Below are 19,412 nucleotides of genomic sequence, written 5' to 3'. Positions count from 1 at the left end.
ACTGGTTAACATAGCCTTCCTGGCATTTTCTTAGTTATTGTGTTAAGACATTTACATTCTACATTTACCAAGTTTCACATATACCCTTGTAAGATGCACCGCAGGTGTAATCCCACCAATCCCCCTCCCCCCTCCCCACCTCCCTCCCCTCTCACTCCCCTCCCTTTGCCCCTTCCCCCTATTCTTAGGTTGTAACTGGGTTATAGCTTTCATGTGAAAGCCATAAGTTAGTTTCATAGTAGGGCTGAGTACATAGGATACTTTTTCTTCCATTCTTGAGATACTTTACTAAGAAGAATATGTTCCAGCTCCATTCATGTAAACATGAAAGAGGTAAAGTCTCCATCTTTCTTTAACGCTGCATAATATTCCATGGTGTACATATACCACAATTTATTAATCCATTCGTGGATTGATGGCCACTTGGGCTTTTTCCATGACTTAGCAATTATGAATTGGGCTGCAATAAACATTCTGGTACAAATATCTTTGTTATGATGTGATTTTTGGTCTTCTGGGTATATGCCTAGTAGAGGAATTATAGGATTGAATGGCAGATCTATTTTTAGATCTCTAAGTGTCCTCCAAACATCTTTCCAAAAGGAATGTATTAATTTGCATTCCCACCAGCAGTGTAGAAGTGTTCCCTTTTCTCCATATCCACATCAAAATCTCTGGTCTTGGGATTTTGTGATATGGGCTGATCTTACTGGAGTTAGATGATATCTCAAAGTAGTTTTGATTTGAATTTCTCTGATGATTAAAGATGATGAGCATTTTCTCATATGTCTGTAGGCTGGGCGCCTGTCTTCTTCAGAGAAGTTTCTCTTCAAGTCCCTTGCCCAGCCTGCAATGGGATCACTGGTTCTTTTCTTGCTTATACTTTTGAGTTCTTTGTGGATTCTGGTTATTAAACCTTTGTCGGAAACAAAACCTGCAAATATCTTCTCCTATTCTGATGGCTGTTTGCTTACTTTACTTACTGTGTTCTTGGCTGTGCAGAAGCTTTTTGCAAACTTTTTGCAAAACTAATTGATCAGGTCCCAGTAGTGTATTTTTGAAGCTGCATCAATTGCCCCGGGGGGTCCTCCTCATAAAATACTCACCCAGACCAATTTCTTCAAGGGTTTTCCCTGCACTCTCTTCTAGTATTTTTATAGTTTCATGTCTTAAGTTTAAATCTTTAATCCAGTGAGAGCCTATCTTAGTTAATGGTGAAAGGTGTGGGTCCAGTTTCAGTCTTCTACAGGTTGCTAGCAAGTTCACCCAGCACCATTTGTTAAATAGGGAATCTTTTCCCCACTGAATGTTTTTAATTGGCTTGTCAAAGATCAAATAACAGTAAGTAGCTGGATTCATCTCTTGGTTCTTTATTCTGTTCCAGACATCTACTTCTCTGTTTTTGTGCCAGTACCATGCTGTTTTGATCACTATCGATTTATAGTATAGCGTCTGGTAGCATGATTCCTCCTGCTTTGTTTTTATTTCTGAATAATATCTTGGCTATTCGAGTTTTCTGATTCCATATGAAATGAAGTATTATTTTTTCAGATCTTTCAAGTATGAAAGTGGAGATTTAATAGGGATTGCATTAAAATTGTATATTGCTTTGGGTAGTATGGACATTTTAACAATGTTGATTCTTCCCAGCCATGAGCATGGTATGTTTTTCCATTTGTTAACATTTTTGGCTATTTCTTTTTTATTTATTTATTTATTTATTTTTTTTATTAAATCATAACTGTATACATTGATATGATCATGGGGCATCATACACTCGCTTCATAAACCATTTGACACATTTTTATCACAGTGGTTAACATAGCCTTTCTGGCGTTATCTCAGTTACTGTGCCAAAACATTTACATTCTACATTTACCAAGTTTCGCAAATACCCCTGTAAGATGCACCACAGGTGTGATCCCACCGATCCCCCTCCCTCTACTCACCCCCCCTTCCCACTTCCTCCTATTGTTAAGTTGTAGCTGGGTTATAGCTTTCATGTGAGAGTCTCAAATTAGTTTCATAGTAGGGCTGTGTACATTGGGTACTTTTTCTTCCATTCTTGGGATACTTTACTAAGAAGAATATGTTCCAGCTCCATCCATGTAAACATGAAAGAGGTAAAGTCTCCATCTTTCTTTAAGGCTGCATAGTATTCCATGGTATACATATACCACAATTTATTAATCCATTCGTGGATTGATGGGCACTTGGGCTTTTTCCATGACTTAGCTATTACGAATTGGGCTGCAATAAACATTCTGGTACAAATATCTTTGTTGTGTTGTGATTTTTGGTCTTCTGGGTATATGCCCAGCAGAGGAATTACAGGATTGAATGGCAGATCTATTTTTAGATCTCTGAGTGTTCTCCATATATCTTTCCAAAAGGAATGTATTAATTTGCATTCCCACCAGCAGTGCAGAAGTGTTCCCTTTTCTCCGCATCCACGCCAACATCTCTGGTCTTGAGATTTTGTGATATAGGCTAGTCTCATTGGAGTTAGATGATATCTCAAAGTAGTTTTGATTTGCATTTCTCTGATGATTAAAGATGATGAGCATTTTTTCATATGTCTGAAGGCCTTGCGCCTGTCTTCTTCAGAGAAGTTTCTCTTCAAATCCCTTGCCCAGCCTGCGATGGGATCCCTTGTTTTTTTCTTGCTGATGCGTTTGAGTTCTCTGTGGATTCTGGTTATAAACCTTTGTCAGAGATATACCCTGCAAATATCTTCTCCCATTCTGAGAGCTGTCTGCTTGCTCTGCTTACTGTGTTCTTAGCTGTGCAGAAGCTTTTTAGTTTGATCAAGTCCCAGTAGTGTATTTTTGAAGCTGCTTCAATTGCCCGGGGGGTTCTCCTCATGAAATACTCACCCAGACCAATTTCTTCAAGGGTTTTCCCTGCATTCTCCTCTAGTATTTTTATAGTTTCATGTTTTAAGTTTAAATCTTTAATCCAATGAGAGTCTATCTTAGTTAATGGTGAAAGGTGTGGGTCCAATTTCAGTCTTCTGCAGTTTGCCAGCCAGTTCATCCAGCACCATTTGTTAAATAGGGAATCTTTTCCCCACTGAATGTTTTTAATTGGCTTGTCAAAAATCAAATAGCGGTAAGAAGCTGGATTCATCTCTTGGTTCTCTATTCTGTTCCAGATATCTACTTCTCTGTTTTTGTGCCAATACCATGCTGTTTTGATCACTATCGATTTGTAGTAAAGTCTGAGGTCTGGTAGTGTGATTCCTCCTGTTTTGTTTTTATTTCTGAGTAATGTCTTGGCTATTCGAGGTTTTTTCTGATTCCATATAAAATGAAGTAATGTTTTTTCAAGATCTTTAAAATATGACAGTGGAGCTTTAATAGGGAGTGCGTTGAAATTATATATTGCTTTGGGTAGTATGGACATTTTGATAATGTTGATTCTTCCCAGCCATGAGCATGGTATGTTTTTCCATTTGTTAACATTTTCAGCTATTTCTTTTCTTAGAGTTTCATAGTTCTCTTTATAGAGATCTTTCACGTCTTTTGTTAGGTAAATTCCCAAATATTTCATCTTCTTTGGCACTACTGTGAATGGGATAGAGTCCTTAACTGCTTTTTCAATTTGACTGTTGTTGGTGTATATAAAGGCTACCGATTTATGAATGTTGATTTTGTAACCTGAGATGCTGCTGTATTCCTTGATCACTTCTAGGAGTTTTGTAGTAGAGTCCTTAGTGTTTTCCAGATACACAATCATATCATCTGCGAAGAGCGAGAGTTTGATCTCTTCTGACCCTATATGGATACCCTTGATCGCCTTTTCTTCCCTAATTGCAGTGGCTAAAACTTCCATTACAATGTTGAAAAGCAATGGAGACAATGATCAGCCTTGTCTGGTTCCTGATCTGAGTGGAAATGATTCCAATTTAACTCCATTCAATATGATATTAGTTGTGGGTTTGCTGTAGATAGCCTCTATCAGTTTAAGAAAAGTCCCTTCTAGACCAATTTTCTTGAGTGTTCTGATCATGAAGGGATGCTGGATATTATCAAAAGCTTTTTCTGCATCAATTGAGAGAATCATATGGTCTTTGTTTTTTAATTTGTTTATGTGCTGAATTACATTTATAGATTTACGTATATTGAACCAGCCTTGAGACCCTGGGATAAAACCAACTTGGTCATGATGTGTAATTTGTTTGATGTGTTGCTGGATTCTGTTTGTAAGTATCTTGTTGAATATTTTTGCATCTATATTCATTAGTGATATTGGTCTATAATTTTCTTTTCTTGTTGGGTCTTTTCCTGGTTTGGGGATCAGGGTGATGTTTGCTTCATAGAACGTGTTGGGTAGTCTTCCTTCTTTTTCTACATTTTGGAACAGGTTGAGTAATATAGGTACTAATTCCTCTTTAAAGGTTTGGTAGAATTCTGACGTGAAACCATCTGGTCCCGGGCTTTTCTTTTTAGGGAGGTTTTGTATAGTTGATGCTATTTCTGAACTTGATATGGGTCTATTCAACATTTCCACTTGATTCTGGTTAAGTCTTGGAAGGTGGCGTGCTTCCAAGTATCGGTCTATTTCCTTCAGATTTTCATATTTCTGAGAATAAAGTTTCTTGTAATATTCATTAAGGATTTTTTGGATTTCTGATGAGTCTGTGGTTATTTCATCTTTGTTGTTTCTGATTGATGATATTAGAGATTTTACTCTTTTTTTCCTGATTAGGTTGGCCAGAGGTTTATCTATTTTATTGACCTTTTCAAAAAACCAGCTTTTTGATTTATTGATCTGTTGTATTATTCTTTTGTTTTCAATTTCATTTAATTCTGCTCTAATTTTGGTTATTTCTTTTCTTCTACTGGGTTTGGGGTTGGAATGTTCTTCCTTTTACAGTTGTGTGAGATGTCCCATTAAGTTGTGAACTTCCTCTCTTTCCGTTCTCTTGAAGAAGGCTTGCAGTGCTATAAATTTCCCTCTCAGAACTGCCTTTGCAGTGTCCCAGAGGTTCTGATAGTTTGTGTCTTCATTGTCGTTTTGTTCCAAAAAATTGGCGATTTCTTTCTTAATCTCATCTCTGACCCAGCTATCATTCAGCATAAGGTTATTTAACTTCTATGTTTTTGTATGGGTATGCAGATTCCTGTTGTTACTCAATTCAAGTTTTATTCCATGATGGTCCGAGAAGATGCATGGAATAATTTCTATTCCTTTAAATTTACTGAGGTTAGACTTGTGACCTAAAATGTGGTCAATTTTGGAGTAAGTTCCATGGGCTGATGAGAAGTATGTGTATTCAGTTTTGTTGGGATGAAATGTTCTGTAGATGTCTGCTAAATCTAAATATTGGATGGGTAGGTTTAAATCTAAGATTTCTTTGCTCAGCTTCTTTCTGGAGGATCGATCCAACACTGCCAAGGGAGTGTTGAAATCTCTGACGATTATGGGCTGGAGGAAATCAAGTTGCTCATGTCAGAGTTTCTCTTATAAATTGAGGTGCATTCTGGTTGGGTGCATAGATATTAATAATTGAGATCTCATCATATTGAGTATTACCCTTAACAAATATGAAGTGACCATTCTTGTCCTTCCTTACTTTTGATGGTTTAAAGCCTACTGTATCTGCAAATAAAATTGCAACACCTGCTTTTTTCTGAGTACCATTTGCCTGAAATATGGATGACCATCCTTTCACCCTGAGTCTGTATTTGTCTTTTAAGTTGAGATGTGACTCTTGTATGCAACAAATATCTGGCTTGAGTTTTTGTATCCAGTCAGCTAACCTATGTCTCTTTAGAGGACAGTTTAAGCCATTCACATTGATGGAGAGTATTGATAAGTCTGGTGGAATTTTGGGTATCAAGTTTTTCAAAGGTCCAGTGGACATTTTTAATCCTTTCGCCAGTGTGGAAGTTGGAGTTTGATCCGAAGTTTCTGAGTGAGTTTACTTTTGTGGTATAGGATTGGGTTGGTCATTGTGGAGGATAGGTCTGAGAATATCCTGAAGAGTTGGTTTCTTATGGCAAATTTTTTCAACATATGAATTTCATTGAAGTATTTAATTTCTCCATCATAAATGAAACTCAGTTTAGCTGGATACAAGATCCTGGGTTGAAAGTTATTTTGCTTTAGGAGGTTAAAAGTCGATGACCACCCTCTTCTGGCTTGAAAAGTTTCAGCAGAGAGATCTGCAGTTATTCTAATATTCTTTCCTTTGTACGTAATGGTTTTCTTTCGCCGGGCTGCTTTGAGAATCTTCTCTTTCATGTTAACTTTAGTGAAGCTAATTATGATATGCCTGGGGGATGACTTATTGGGGTTGAATCGTGCTGGAGTTCTGAAGCTGTCTGCTATCTGAATTTCAGATTCTCTAGGCATGTCTGTAAAATTTTCTTTCATAATTTCATGCAGAAGGGCCTCTGTGCCCATCGAGGCCACTTCATCATTCTCAGAAAACCCAATTATTCGTATATTGATTTTCTTCAAATTATCCCAGAGTTCTCTGAGTGAATGATCCGTTTTTGCTCTCCATTTCTCTTCCTCTTTGAGAGATTGGGAGCATTCGAAGACTTTATCTTCAATGTCAGAAATCCTTTCTTCTGCTTGCTCCATTCTGTTACTGAGGGATTCTACTGTATTTTTCATATCTTTGAGGGCTGTACGTTCTTGCTTCAGTGTGTCTAAGTCTTTGGTGGTTTTGTCTTTAAATTCGTTAAATTCTTGAGACAACTTTTGAATTTCTCCTTGAATTCCTAATTCCATTTTATTAATCTTGTCTGCAATCCAAATTCTGAATTCGATTTCTGACATTTCAGCCAGTTGTTTATGAATGGGATCTTCAATCATATCTGCCGTATCTTTTCTTGGGGGGGTCGGTCTATTCTGGTTATTCATGTTACCAGAGTTTTTCCGCTGATTCCACCCCATGGTTATTTTACTCCCTTTGGTTTTTCCCCTGGGGTTTTATCGAGGGCCTGTACAGTGTTGTGGCCTGAGAAACTGGGGCCCTGTCTGGTGTGGTGGAGTAAAGTGGTTCTGTCTTGCTTTCAGCTGGTTTCTGTTCGATCCTATTGCAACTTCTACTCTGGCTTGAAGTCTCAGCTGTGTGGAAAAATCAGCAATTAAGTCACCCCGCCTGCCCACCTCTGGCCCCAGTTGGAAAAGGAGAATCAAACCTTCCTACAATCGCACACCCAGGGCACCGCCTGAAAAGTCCTCAGTCTATTAGCCCAGTTCAAAAGGTCCAAATCCGCTGTCTCAATCAGCACTTGTCTCGGGTGGGAGAGTTCAAGAGGTCTCTGGGAACTGGATCACAGGGGCCTGGTGACTCCTCTGACACGGCTCACCCCAGTGCAGCGTGGAGTCAGGAGGAGCCGCCCAGCAAACAGAGCAGTCTACGAAGGTTGACGTCTCCTTCCCCACTTTGCCCCTCCGTCGGACCCAGTCACTGGTATCTCTGCAGATGGCTAACCCAGTTGCCTGCAGTGAACAGACACTCCAGGGGTTTGCACCTGCCTGAATCACAAGGATGTCTGCCAGGCCCCCGCAGACTGCCGCTATCTAGCAGGAGGAGATGGGGCCTGACATCTTTGAGTGTTTGATGCAGGTGATGGGAAGGAGGTGTTCACTCAGGCTTAGCCCCGTCCCTGATGGATGCTGCTAACAGAACAGAACAGAACAGAACAGACAACTTTGTGGGGTTCTGTCTCTGTTCCTGTCGAAATCGCCTACAGAAGATGGGCTGTTTTGAGTTCAAACGTCTTTGCTGCTGGAGATTTGCGTTCGAACACCTCTCTGGGTCGGCCCCGCCCTGGAAGTTTCCCGGGTTTGTGAGCCGTGTCAGGAAATCCCCCGCTCAGCTCACTGGTGGCCTCCTGTGGTTGCCCAGGGAGACAGGGGGTGTGGCCTCAGAGTATCCAGAAGTGAGCATTCTGCCGTTAAAGAAAAAACGGCTGTTGATCTACCTCCAGGGAACTGCTGCTCTGGTGTGGGCACTCAGGCGACCCTTTTCTCCTCTGTCCCGCGCCCCAGAGCCAGCACTGAGTGGCCGCAGTTTGTGCTGGGTCCACACCCCTCAAGAGATCCCCCAAGAATCAGAACTGTTGGGGGATGGGCCCCCAGACCCCTATTGGGAGTTGGGGGGGGGAAGCTAGAGTTTCATTCAGTTTTACGCAACACTACGGCCTGGGGAGGGCTCCTGCACTGCACCGCAGGGAAGTGCTGCCAAGGCTTGATTTCCCCTCAGCAGAGTGCCCTCTCCTCGCTCACATGTCCCCGAGTCAGCGCTGACCTGATGCAGCTCAGGCACTGTGCACTCCCCTCGAGAAATCACCCAAGGATCCGAACTCCGGGGGGATAGGCCCTCAGACCCCGAGTGAGAGTAGGGGCTCTCAGCTCTCAGCGGGGAAGCTAGAGTCTTATTCAGTCTTGTGCCCCGTAATTTTGCCCAGGGAGGGTTGGTGCACTACACCGCAGGGAAGTGCCTCTGAGGCGTGACTACCCTTCAGCCCGGTGCCCTCTCCTCACTCGCGCGCCTCAGAGTCAATGCTGACCAGTTGCAACTCGGGGACTGTCCACTCCCCTTGAGAAATCACCCAAGGATCCGAATTCCTGGGGGACAGGCCTCCAGACCTCAGTGGGCGGGAGGGGAGCGCCGGGGATTCAGGGTTGCCGGCAAAGGATTCCCAAAGTTTTATTCAGCCCTATGTCCGGCAGGAGAACGCCACGGCACCCCAGTAGGGGAGGTAGGTCCAGTTTTTAGAAGGTCTCTCCCTGGAGTGTAGTGGGAGGACCTTTAATTTCTGCCCACTTGTTCAATTGTGGGGCTCTTGAGCCGGTCTCATGGGGGAGGGGGACTCCCGTCTGCCTGGTGGTGGATTTTGTACCTTTTGTTTGCGTCCTTGTGATCACAGCTTGCCTCAGCGGTGTTGATGTACGTTCTTCAACCTTCTCTCTTGGTGAGGCTCAAGTCCACCAGGACACCTACTAAATTCCTGTCCCTTAACTCTCCTTCTGGACGGGAGCCTCTGTTGAAAGCTGGCTTCAGTCCGCCATCTTGTCTCCCTCCCAGTTCGGCTATTTCTTTTCTTAGAGTTTCATAGTTCTCTTTATAGAGATCTTTCACGTCCTTTGTTAGATAAACACCCAAATATTTCATCTTCTTTGGCACTGCTGTGAATGGAATAGAGTCATTAACTGTTTTTTCAGCTTGACTATTGTTGGTATGTATAAAGGCTACTGATTTATGAATGTTGATTTTGTAACCTGAGATGCTGCTGTATTCCTTGATCACTTCTAAGAGTTTTGTAGTAGAATCCCTGGTGTTTTCCAGATATACTATCATATCATCTGCGAAGAGTGAAAGTTTGATCTCTTCTGATCTTATATGGATACCTTGATCGCCTTTTCTTCCCTAATTGCGGTGGCTAAAACTTCCATTACAATGTTAAAGAGCAGTGGAGGCAATGGGCAGCTTTGTCTGGTTCCTGATCTGAGTGGAAATGATTTCAATTTAACTCCATTCAATATGATATTGGCTGTGGGTTTGCTGTAGATGGCCTCTATCAGTTTAAGAAATGTCCTTTCTATACCAATTTTCTTAAGTGTTCTGATCATGAACGGATGCTGTATATTATCAAAAGCTTTTTCTGCATCAATTGAGAAAAATCATATGGTCTTTATTTTTTAATTTGTTTATGTGCTGAATTATACTTACAGATTTATGGATATTGAACCAGCCTTGAGACCCTGGGATAAAAATGATTTGGTCATGATCTATAATTTATTTGATATGTTGCTGGATTCTGTTTGTTAGGATCTTGTTGAATATTTTTGCATCTATATTCATTAGTGATATTGGTCTATAATTTTCTTTTCTTGTTGGGTCTTTTCCTGGTTTGGGGATGAGGGTGATGTTTGCTTCACAGAATGTGTTGGGTTTTTCTACATTTTGGAACAGGTTAAGTAATATAGGTACTAATTCCTCTTTGAAGGTTTGGTAGCATTCTGACGCGAAGCCATCTTGTCCTGGGCTTTTCTTTTTAGGGAGGTTTTGTATGGTTGATGCTATTTCAGAAGTTGATATGGGCCTGTTCAACATTTCCACTTGATTCTGGCTAAGTCTTGGAAGGTGACGTACTTCCAGGTATTGGTCAATTTCCTTCAGATTTTTATATTTCTGAGAATAAAATATCTTGTAATATTCGTTAAGGATTTTTTGAATTTTGGAGGAGTCTGTTGTTCTTTCGTCTTTGTTGTTTCTGATTGATGAGATTAGAGATTTTACTCTTTTTTTCCTGGTTAGGTTAGCCAAAGGTTTATCTATTTTATTGACCTTTTCAAAAAACCAACTTTTTGATTTATTGATCTGTTGTATAATTCTTTTGTTTTCAATTTCATTTAATTCTGCTCTAATTTTGGTTATTTCTTTTCTTCTACTGGTTTTGGGGTTGGAATGTTCTTCCTTTTTCTGTTGCTTGACATGTCCCATGAAGTTGTTAACTTCCTCTGTTTCTGTTCTCTTGAGGAAGGCTTACAGTGCTAAAAATTTCCCTCTTAGGACTGCCTTTGTGGTATTCCCGAGATTCTGATAATTCGTGTCTTCATTGTTGTTTTGTTCCAAAAATTTGGCAATTTCCTTCTTAATCTCATCTCTGACCCAGCTATCATTCAGCATAAGGTTATTTAACTTCCATGTTTTTGTATGAGTATGCATATTCCTTTTGTTACTGAGGTCAAATATTATTCCATGGTGGTCCAAAAAGATGCAAGGAATAATTTCTATTGTTTAAATTTACTGAGGTTAGACTTGTGACCTAAGATGTGATCAATTTTGGAGTATGTTCTGTGGGCTGATGAGAAGTATGTGTATTCAGTTTTGTTGGGATAAAATGTTCTGTAGATGTCTGCGAAATCCAAATGTTGGATGGTTAGGTTTAAATCTAAAATTTCTCTGCTCAGCTTCTTATTGGAGGATCGATCCAACACTGCCAAAGGAGTGTTGAAATCTCCGACTACTATGGAGCTGGAGGAAATCAAGTTGCTCATGTCTGTTAGAGTTTCTCTTATACATTGAGGTGCATTCTGGTTGGGTGCATAGATATTAATAATTGAAATCTCATCATATTGAGTATTACCCTTAACAAATATGAAGTGACCATTTTTGTCCTTCCTTACTTTTGTTGGTTTAAAGCCTATTGTGTCTGCAAATAAAATTGCAACACCTGCTTTTTTCTGGTTACCATTTGCCTGAAATATGGATGACCATCCTTTCACCCTGAGTCTATATTTGTCTTGTAAGGTAAGATGTGACTCTTGTATGCAGCAAATATCTGGCCTGAGTTTTTGTATCCAGTCAGCTAACCTGTTCCTCTTTAGAGGACAGTTTAAGCCATTCACCTTAATTGAGGATATTGATAATTCTGCTAAAATTTGGGGTATCAAGTTTTTCGAAAGTCCAGTGGACATTTTCAATTCTTTCGCCACTTTGGAAGGTGGAGTTTGATCAAAAGTTTCTGAGTGAGTTTACTTTTGTGGTAGAGTATTGGGTTGGTCATTATGGAGGATAGGTCTGAGAATATCCTGAAGAGCTGGTTTGGTTATGGCAAATTTCTTCAACATATAAATGTCATTAAAGTATTTAATTTCTCCATCATAAATGAAACTCAGTTTAGCTGGATACAGGATCTGGGGTTGAAAGTTATTTTGCTGTAGGAGATTTATAGTCGATGACCACCCTCTTCTGGCTTGAAAAGTTTCAGCAGAGAGATCTGCAGTCATTCTAATATTCTTCCCTTTGTAGGTAATGGATTTCTTACGTCTGGCTGCTTTCAGAATTTTTTTCCTTCATATTACCTTTAGTGAAGTTAATTATGATGTGTCTGGGGGATGTCTTATTGGGATTGAGTCGTGCTGGGGTTTTGAAACTGTCTGCTATCTGAATTTCAGAATCTCTTGGCATGTCTGGAAAATTCTCTTTCATAATTTCATGGAGAAGGGCCTCTGTGCATAGCGAGGCCCCTTCATCACTTTCAGGGATTCCAATGAGGTGGGTATTAGCCATTTTCAAATTATCCCAGTGCTGTCTGAGAGAATGATCCATTTTTGCTCTCCATTTCTCTTCCTCTTTGAGAGTTTGGGAGCATTCAAAGGCTTTGTCTTCAATGTCAGAAATCCTTTCTTCTGCTTACTCCACTCTGTTACTGAGGGATTCTAGTGTATTTTTCAGCTCTTTGAGGGCTACAAATTCTTGCATCATTGTGTCAAAATCTTTGGTGGTTTTGTCTTTAAATTCCTTGAATTCTTGAGACAACTTTTGAATTTCTCCTCGAATTTCTAATTCCGACTTTTGAATTGCTGCTCGAATTTCTAATCTCAAATTTTCCTCCATTTTATTAATCTTGTTTGCAATCCAAATTCTGAATTCGATTTCTGACATCTCGGCCAGCTGTTTATGAATGGGATCTTCAGTTACATCTGCCACATCTTTCCTCGGAATGGTTGATCTATTCTCGTTATTCATGTTACCAGAGTTTTTCCGCTGATTCTGCCCACGATTGTTTTACACCGTTTGATTTTTCCCCTGGAGCTTTGTCGAGGACCCGTACAGTGCTGTGGCCTGAGAAACTGGGGCCCTGTTTGGTGTGGTGGGGCTAAGTGGTTCTGTCTAGTTTTCAGCTGGTCTCTGTTCGACCCTAGTGAAACAGTTAATCTGGGTTGAAGCCTCAGCTGTGGAGAAATACCAGCAATTGTGTCATCCCCCCACCCCCAGGCAACAATTGGAAAAGGAAAATCAAACCTTCCTACAACCACATACCCAGGGCACCACCTGAATAGTCCTCGGGCGATTGGCTCAGTTCAAAAGGTCCAAATCAATTTTCTCAGTTTGCACCTGTCTCAGGTGGGAGAGTTTAAAAGTCTCTGTCTGGCAACTGGATCACAGGGGTCTGGTGACTACTCTGATATGGCTTGCTCCAGTGCTCTGTGGAGTCAGGAGGACCCACACAGCAAATATATCAGTCTGGAAAGGTTGATGCCTCATTCCCCACCTTGCACCTCTGTCATACCCCAGTCACTGATAGTCCCGGAGGACTTTGACCCAGTTGCCTTTAGTGAACAGATACTCTAGTGGTTTGCACCTGCCTGAATCACAAGGAAATCTATTTCTGCTCAGCCAGGCTGCTGCGCTCTGCCTCTGTCTAGCAGGGGGAGGTGAGGCCTGACAACCTTGGGTGCTTGATGGTGGCTGGGGGTTTTCACTCAGTTCCAGCCCCGCCCCGATTGATGTTACTGACAGAATAGAACAACTTTGCGGGAATTTGTTTCTGTCCCTGCTAAATTCCCCCGCAGAAGAGAAGCTGTTTTGAGTTCTCAGAGCCTGTGCCTCAGGCCCTGTCTTTGCTCCTGCAGGTTTGTATTCGGTTACCTGTCAGTTCTAGCCTCCTGTCTTCCTTTGTCTATAGGCTGACGATCCCCTGAGGGCCGGGTGTGTCTTAGGCTCAGTAAAGCGGTCCTCTGGGTCAGCCCCGCCCTGGGAACTTCCCGGCTCTGTGCGTCCATTTCTAGTCCCCTCACTCCACCCAGGCTGGTACCGCCTCAGTGAAACCCTTTACTCATGGGGCCTGCATTTCCGTCCCAGATCTGTTCTGTGGTGGTTGCCACCTGAGTAGATGCCCGGCCTCTTCTGGTTGCCCAGGGAGTGTAGCTTCAGAATATTCGGGAGTGAGCTCTATTGTTGCTAAAAGACGGCTGCTGCTTTGCGCCTTGGGGCACTGCTGCTCTGGTGCGGCTCCCTCTCAACCGATCGTCCTCTCCTCACTCCCATGCCCCAGAGTCAGCACTGACCATCTGCAGTTTAGGCCCTGTCCACACCCCTCGAGAAATCACCCAAGAAATTGGACTCCGGGGGTACAGGTCTCCAGACCTCAGAGTTAGAGTGGAGGGGAGTGCTGGGAGCTCAGAGTTGCAGGTAGAGAATATATACAGTTTTATACCGTTTTGTGCCTGGCAGGAGAATGCTGTGGCACCCTAGTAGGGGAGGTACGTCCAGTTTTTAGAAGGTCTCTCCTGTGGAGTGCAGTGGGAGGACCTTTGAACTCTGCTCATTTGTTTGTGGGACACTCCGATCCGTTCTCATGGGGGAGGGGACTCCCATCCGCTTGGTGATGGATTTTGTACCTTTTGTTTGTATTGGGGTTGCAGCTCGCCTCAGTGGGGTTGATGTGCGTTCTTCAACCTTCTCTCTTGGTGCAGCTTAAATCCACCCAGTTACTTGCTAAATTTCTGTCCTTTAACTCTCCTTCTGGATGGGAGCCTCTGTGGAAAGCTGGTTTCAGTCAGCCATCTTGTCTCCACCCCCCAAAATTAGGATTTTGTATAGCTTAGTACAGTATGTGACATTTCTTCCTTCATAAGATGAGGGCACATCTTGACTTAGAAATAGTCTTTAGTAGCATTTTGTCTAAGGTTGTTAAGAAAGTGGACATGTGGCTAAGACACCAGCCACATATGCCTGAGCTGGTGGGTTTGAATTCTCCAAACAACGATGGCTGCAACCAAAAAATAGCTGGGCATTGTGGTGGGTGCCTGTAATCCCAGCTACTTGGGAGGCAGAGACAGGCGACTCACTTGAGCCCAGGAGTTGGAGGTTGCTGTGAGCTGTGATGCCACGGCACTCTACCGAGGATGACAACTTGAGGCTCTGTCTCAAAAAAAAAAAGAAAGTGGACATATGACAGATACATTCTGCCCTGTAGGTCTATTTCTTTTTGTTTTCTGATCTAAAAGCAAATGCAAGTCTTCTACAGAGGCCACTCTAGATGTTCCTTGGGTGTATTAATACAGTGGGTAAGGCCTTGGGCAGGTTTCTTAGCTTCTGTAAACCTAAGTTCGGTGAAATGGAGCAGTGATAGGTGATATTTACTGAACACTTACTTACCAAGGACCAGATGCCTACATGGGTTATCTAATTTAATTTTTGTAACAACTCTATGAGATAGAAACGGTTATTATCCCATTTTATATGTCAGGGCCCAGAGATATGAAGTAGTTTGTCTAAGATCACACAGCTGGTAAGTGATTCAGACAAAGTGGCCCTATGTTTGGCCATCGTCAGCCTGCATTCTTGACTACTGTGTGTGACACAGAGTTTCCACGGAATGACATTAGGACTCGTCTCCCCTCAGTACACATGGGACAATAAAGTAAGGCAAAGTGCACTATACACTTAACATGGTTTGTGCAACTTGGTAAACATTAGTTACTGGAATTTTTCTTTCTTTCTTTTTTTTTGAGACTCAAGCTGTTGCTCTGGGTAGAGTGCTGTGGCATCATAGCTCAGAGCAACGTCCAACTTTGGCTCAAGGGATCCTCTTGCCTCAGTTTTTCTATTTTTAGTAGAGATGGGTCTTGCTTTTGCTTAGGCTAGTCTTGAACTCCAGAGTGCTGGGATTACAGGCACAAGCCCAGCAAGTTACTGGAATTTTTATTACTTTATTTTTTTTTGTAGAGACAGAGTCTCACTTTATGGCCCTCGGTAGAGTGCCGTGGCCTCACACAGCTCACAGCAACCTCCAACTCCTGGGCTTATGTGATTCTCTTGCCTCAGCCTCCTGAGTAGCTGGGACTACAGGCACCTGCCACAACACCCGGCTATTTTTTTTTTTTGGTTGAAGTTTGGCTGGGGCCGGGTTTGAACCCACCACCCTTGGTATATGGGGCCGGTGCCTTACCGACTGAGCCACAGGCGCCGCCCTTTATTACTTTACTTTAAAATGCTAACTTCCTTGACCCTTCAGAAATGCATATACTTATACAAATGTTTCTGAAAATTGTTGAATGTAACTTAGCTCTGTATAATTTGTTTCTTAGGGTCTGGAAGGGAGCTCAGATGTTGATCTTCCTGCTTTGTTTCGGATTTTATTCTACTTTGTTTAGATAAACTCTTTATCCTGTCTTAGATTGATTTGCAGCTCCTGAAAGCAGCAGTGGGGAAAACATTTACTTACTTTTATTTTTTTCTACCTTCTTTCTTTGCTTCCCCAATTGCTGAAATGCTATCTGCCTTTTACCCCTTAATTTATAGATAGTGATTTTTTTCAAGTATAGACATTAATTCTATTTTAAAATGTTTCCCCCTTTTTAAGACATTATCACTCAAGAGATGACAACAGCTGTTCAAGAACCAGAAGCCACTTTGTCCTTGGTGACACAAGAGCAGGTCGCTCTCCTTGAGGTTACTGGAGACAGTGGCAAGACAGAGGCTGGAGAAGAGCTGCCCACTCCTGTGTCCAGGGAACCTGGTGTTACTCAGCTGTCAAGAAAAAGGGAGCCTCTGGCCACTGCGGTTTCAACTACAGCTGCCCCTTTGTCTGTGGAAGTGACTCCTGCTGTGGAAGGTCTGTAAAGGAGGGTGTTGGACTGATTGATTTGTGGGTAGGTCTCCTCTGTAAGTTGACAAGGAACAGAATGAGTGAGGCAGTTGTCACTGCCATCAGTGTACACCAGGGGTCCTCAAACTTTTTAAACAGGGGGCCAGTTCACTGTCCCTCAGACTGTTGGAGGGCCAGACTATAGTTTAAAAAACAAAAAAAACTATGAACAAATTCCTATGCACACTGCACATATCTTATTTTGAAGTAAAAAAACAAAACAGAAATAAATACAATATTTAAAATGCAGAACAAGTAAAGTTAAATCAACAAACTTACCAGTATTTCAATGGGCACTATGGGTCTGCTTTTGGCTAATGAGATGGTCAATGTCTGGTTCCATATTTGTCACTGCTAGTCATAACAAGTGATGCAAGTGTGCATCAGTTAGTCTAGATCTGGTTGGAGATTTCAGATGTTTTTTTCTGGAAAGTCTTTTCACAGACATAAGTGCTGCCAAATATGGTTGCCATTTTGAGTGCATGGTTCCTGAGATTAGGATATGTCCCAGAGGGGAGAGATGCATAGAAATTAGGAAGGCTGCTTGAATTGAATATGTCTTTCAGAGAGTCACAATTCTGCAGTTCAGCCAGTTCCATTTGGTAAATCGTATCCACATGTTCAATGTCACTAGAAAATGGTTTACAGAAAAGCTGTATGTCCTGTTCATGGAGCTGAAGCTCTTTAAATCTAAATTGGAACTCCTTTTGCAACTTTTCCAGTGAATCCACACATGTTTTATTTGGGAATGCAACCGTGGATTTTCCGCTAACAGATTTTTGAGTTGTGGGGAGATGGCAGAAATTTTCCTCCTTCACTTGTTTGATGAGGAGGCCTAATTTTACTTCAAATGCTTTCACATGTGATTGCATATCACGATGAGCTTCCGCTTTCCTTGAAGTTGCACATTGAAACTGTTGAGTAGCTCTGTTACATCTGTCAGAAAGGCAAGGTGCCATTTCCATTCTGCATCATTGAGCTCTGGTACTTCTTTGTTTTTTGAAAGCAGAAAAGCTATAATCTGTGGAAGTAAGTCATAGAAATGTTTCAAAACTCTCCCTCGACTCAGCCAACGGATTTCTGTGTGGTATGGAACATCTTCACTGGCAAAATTTAGCTCAGACAGAAATTCCTGAAATTGTCTGTGGTTTAGTGCATTAGCTCTAATGAAGTTAACACAGTTTTCATAACAGAGTCCCACTTCAGTGATTTACTACACAGCACTTATTGGTGGATGAGGCAGTGTATGGCTATCGGATGAGAATGGTTCTGTTTGTCCATCTCTTGGTTAATGCGAGCAATTACTCCTTTCTTAGACCCCAGCATGCTAGGAGCACCATCAGTTTTCACACTGGCTAGTTTTGCCCAGTCCAGCTCCAAACTATTCACGGTTTGGCAAACCTTTTCATAATTATCCTCTCCTGTAGTTGTTCCTTTGATGCTTTGCAGTGCAGCAAGCTCTTCTGTGACTTCAAAATAGTCATTCATCCCACGAATAAAAATTAGAAGTTGTGCAGAATCATGAACATCATTACTTTCATTGAGTGCCAAGGAAAAACAGGAAAGTTTTTTTGCGGAGTTTTGTAAATGCTGATGCAAATTGTCTCCCATTTCTTCAATCTTTCATGTAATTGAGGGTCCTAAAAGACTCACTGTACTAAATAAATTGACCTTCTCTGGACACATCTCTTTGGCAACAGAAAGAAGGCATTCTTTAACAAATTCTCCCTCCACGAATGGTCTGCCAGTGCACGCTATTAGCTTGGCAACTTGAAAACTTGCTCGCAGTGATGAAGCATTTAGCTGTTTCTGCTTCACAAAAGTATTTTGCTGAGTTGTCAATGTATATTTCAGTTTTAATATTTTATCTTTTTTCACTTCTCTGACCAAACAATCATATTTATCTTTATGTTGAGTTTGGTAGTGTCAACGCAAATTGTATTCTTTGAACACAGACAATATATTCTGGCATATCAAACACACAGCTCTTTCCTTGTACTGCATGAAAAAGTAATTATAAGTCCACTGTTCTTTGAATATCCTCCACTGCAAGTCAATTTTTCTCTTTCTTGATATCATTGTTTCCTAGGGATTCCAAATTGCTATTAGTAAAATACATATATATATATATATATAGTGCTCCAAAAACAATATACCAGCAATAACTTTGCCCACACAAAGACATATAGACTTCACTGCCCATCAGTGCAGTCTGATCAGTGTCCATCAATGCAGCCTTGCCAGTCCACATCATTTCAGCCTCACCAGTGCTCATACAGTGGAACTGTGCTTTTACCTCAGGCTCACACTGGTGTGGTGCAGGAACAGGCACGATTACAGAGCCGGTTCCTCCACCACCTTTCCAGTTCACACTACCCTGTGTGAACTGCACTGCGATCTGTGAACTCACACAGGAATAGGATTGCATGGGTGAGAAGACCCACGCGAACAGATTCCACTGCAGGAAAAGAGAAGGCATGTATGCCTTTTTTTCCCAAATCTAATGCTCAGAGATCACAACAGTGTGAACCGGGGCTTACACAGCACACAACATACAACATCATACACAACTGAATAGCAATCAGAATATAAATGCACTTACTGTCAGTTAAATTGGGTTTCCTATTCCTCGGCTGTCTGCAGAGCTGGATTAAGTTCCCATGGGGCCCTAGGCAGATTACCAGTTTGGGGCCCCCATGTGATAACACTGAGCACTGACCATTTGCATTAACACTGACCACTGACCATTTGTGATAACACTGACTGCTGACAATTTGCGTTAATACTGAGCACTTACAATTATCATTACTACTGAGCCCTGACTATTTGTATTACCTCTGAGCACTGATAATTTGCATTAGCACTGAGCGCTGACTATTTGCGTTATCACTGTGATGCAACTCCCCTAGAAACCACCCCCAAACAACTAACCAACTTAAAAAAAAAGCTCTCCTAACTTCAAGAAAAGGCTCTTCTAACTTCAAAAAAAGACGCCCCCATCTG

At 41.7% G+C, this 19,412-nt stretch overlaps 1 protein-coding gene across 3 annotated transcripts in view; it reads left to right on the top strand.

The window, feature by feature from the left end:
• ARMH4 (armadillo like helical domain containing 4) overlaps positions 1–19,412 on the top strand; it is a 183,384-nt gene that overhangs the window by 16,461 nt on the left and 147,511 nt on the right. For all 3 annotated transcript variants that reach the window (XM_053603563.1, XM_053603562.1, XM_053603561.1), the window contains one exon: positions 16,125–16,376. In XM_053603563.1, the coding sequence (XP_053459538.1) occupies positions 16,125–16,376 (252 nt within the window). The remainder of the gene's footprint in view (positions 1–16,124; positions 16,377–19,412) is intronic.

The sequence above is a fragment of the Nycticebus coucang genome, chromosome 9, assembly GCF_027406575.1.
Source record: "Nycticebus coucang isolate mNycCou1 chromosome 9, mNycCou1.pri, whole genome shotgun sequence".
NCBI classification, from domain to species: Eukaryota; Metazoa; Chordata; class Mammalia; order Primates; family Lorisidae; genus Nycticebus; species Nycticebus coucang.
Note: the sequence above shows the minus strand (reverse complement) of the source record. Positions and strands in the feature narration are given on the sequence as shown.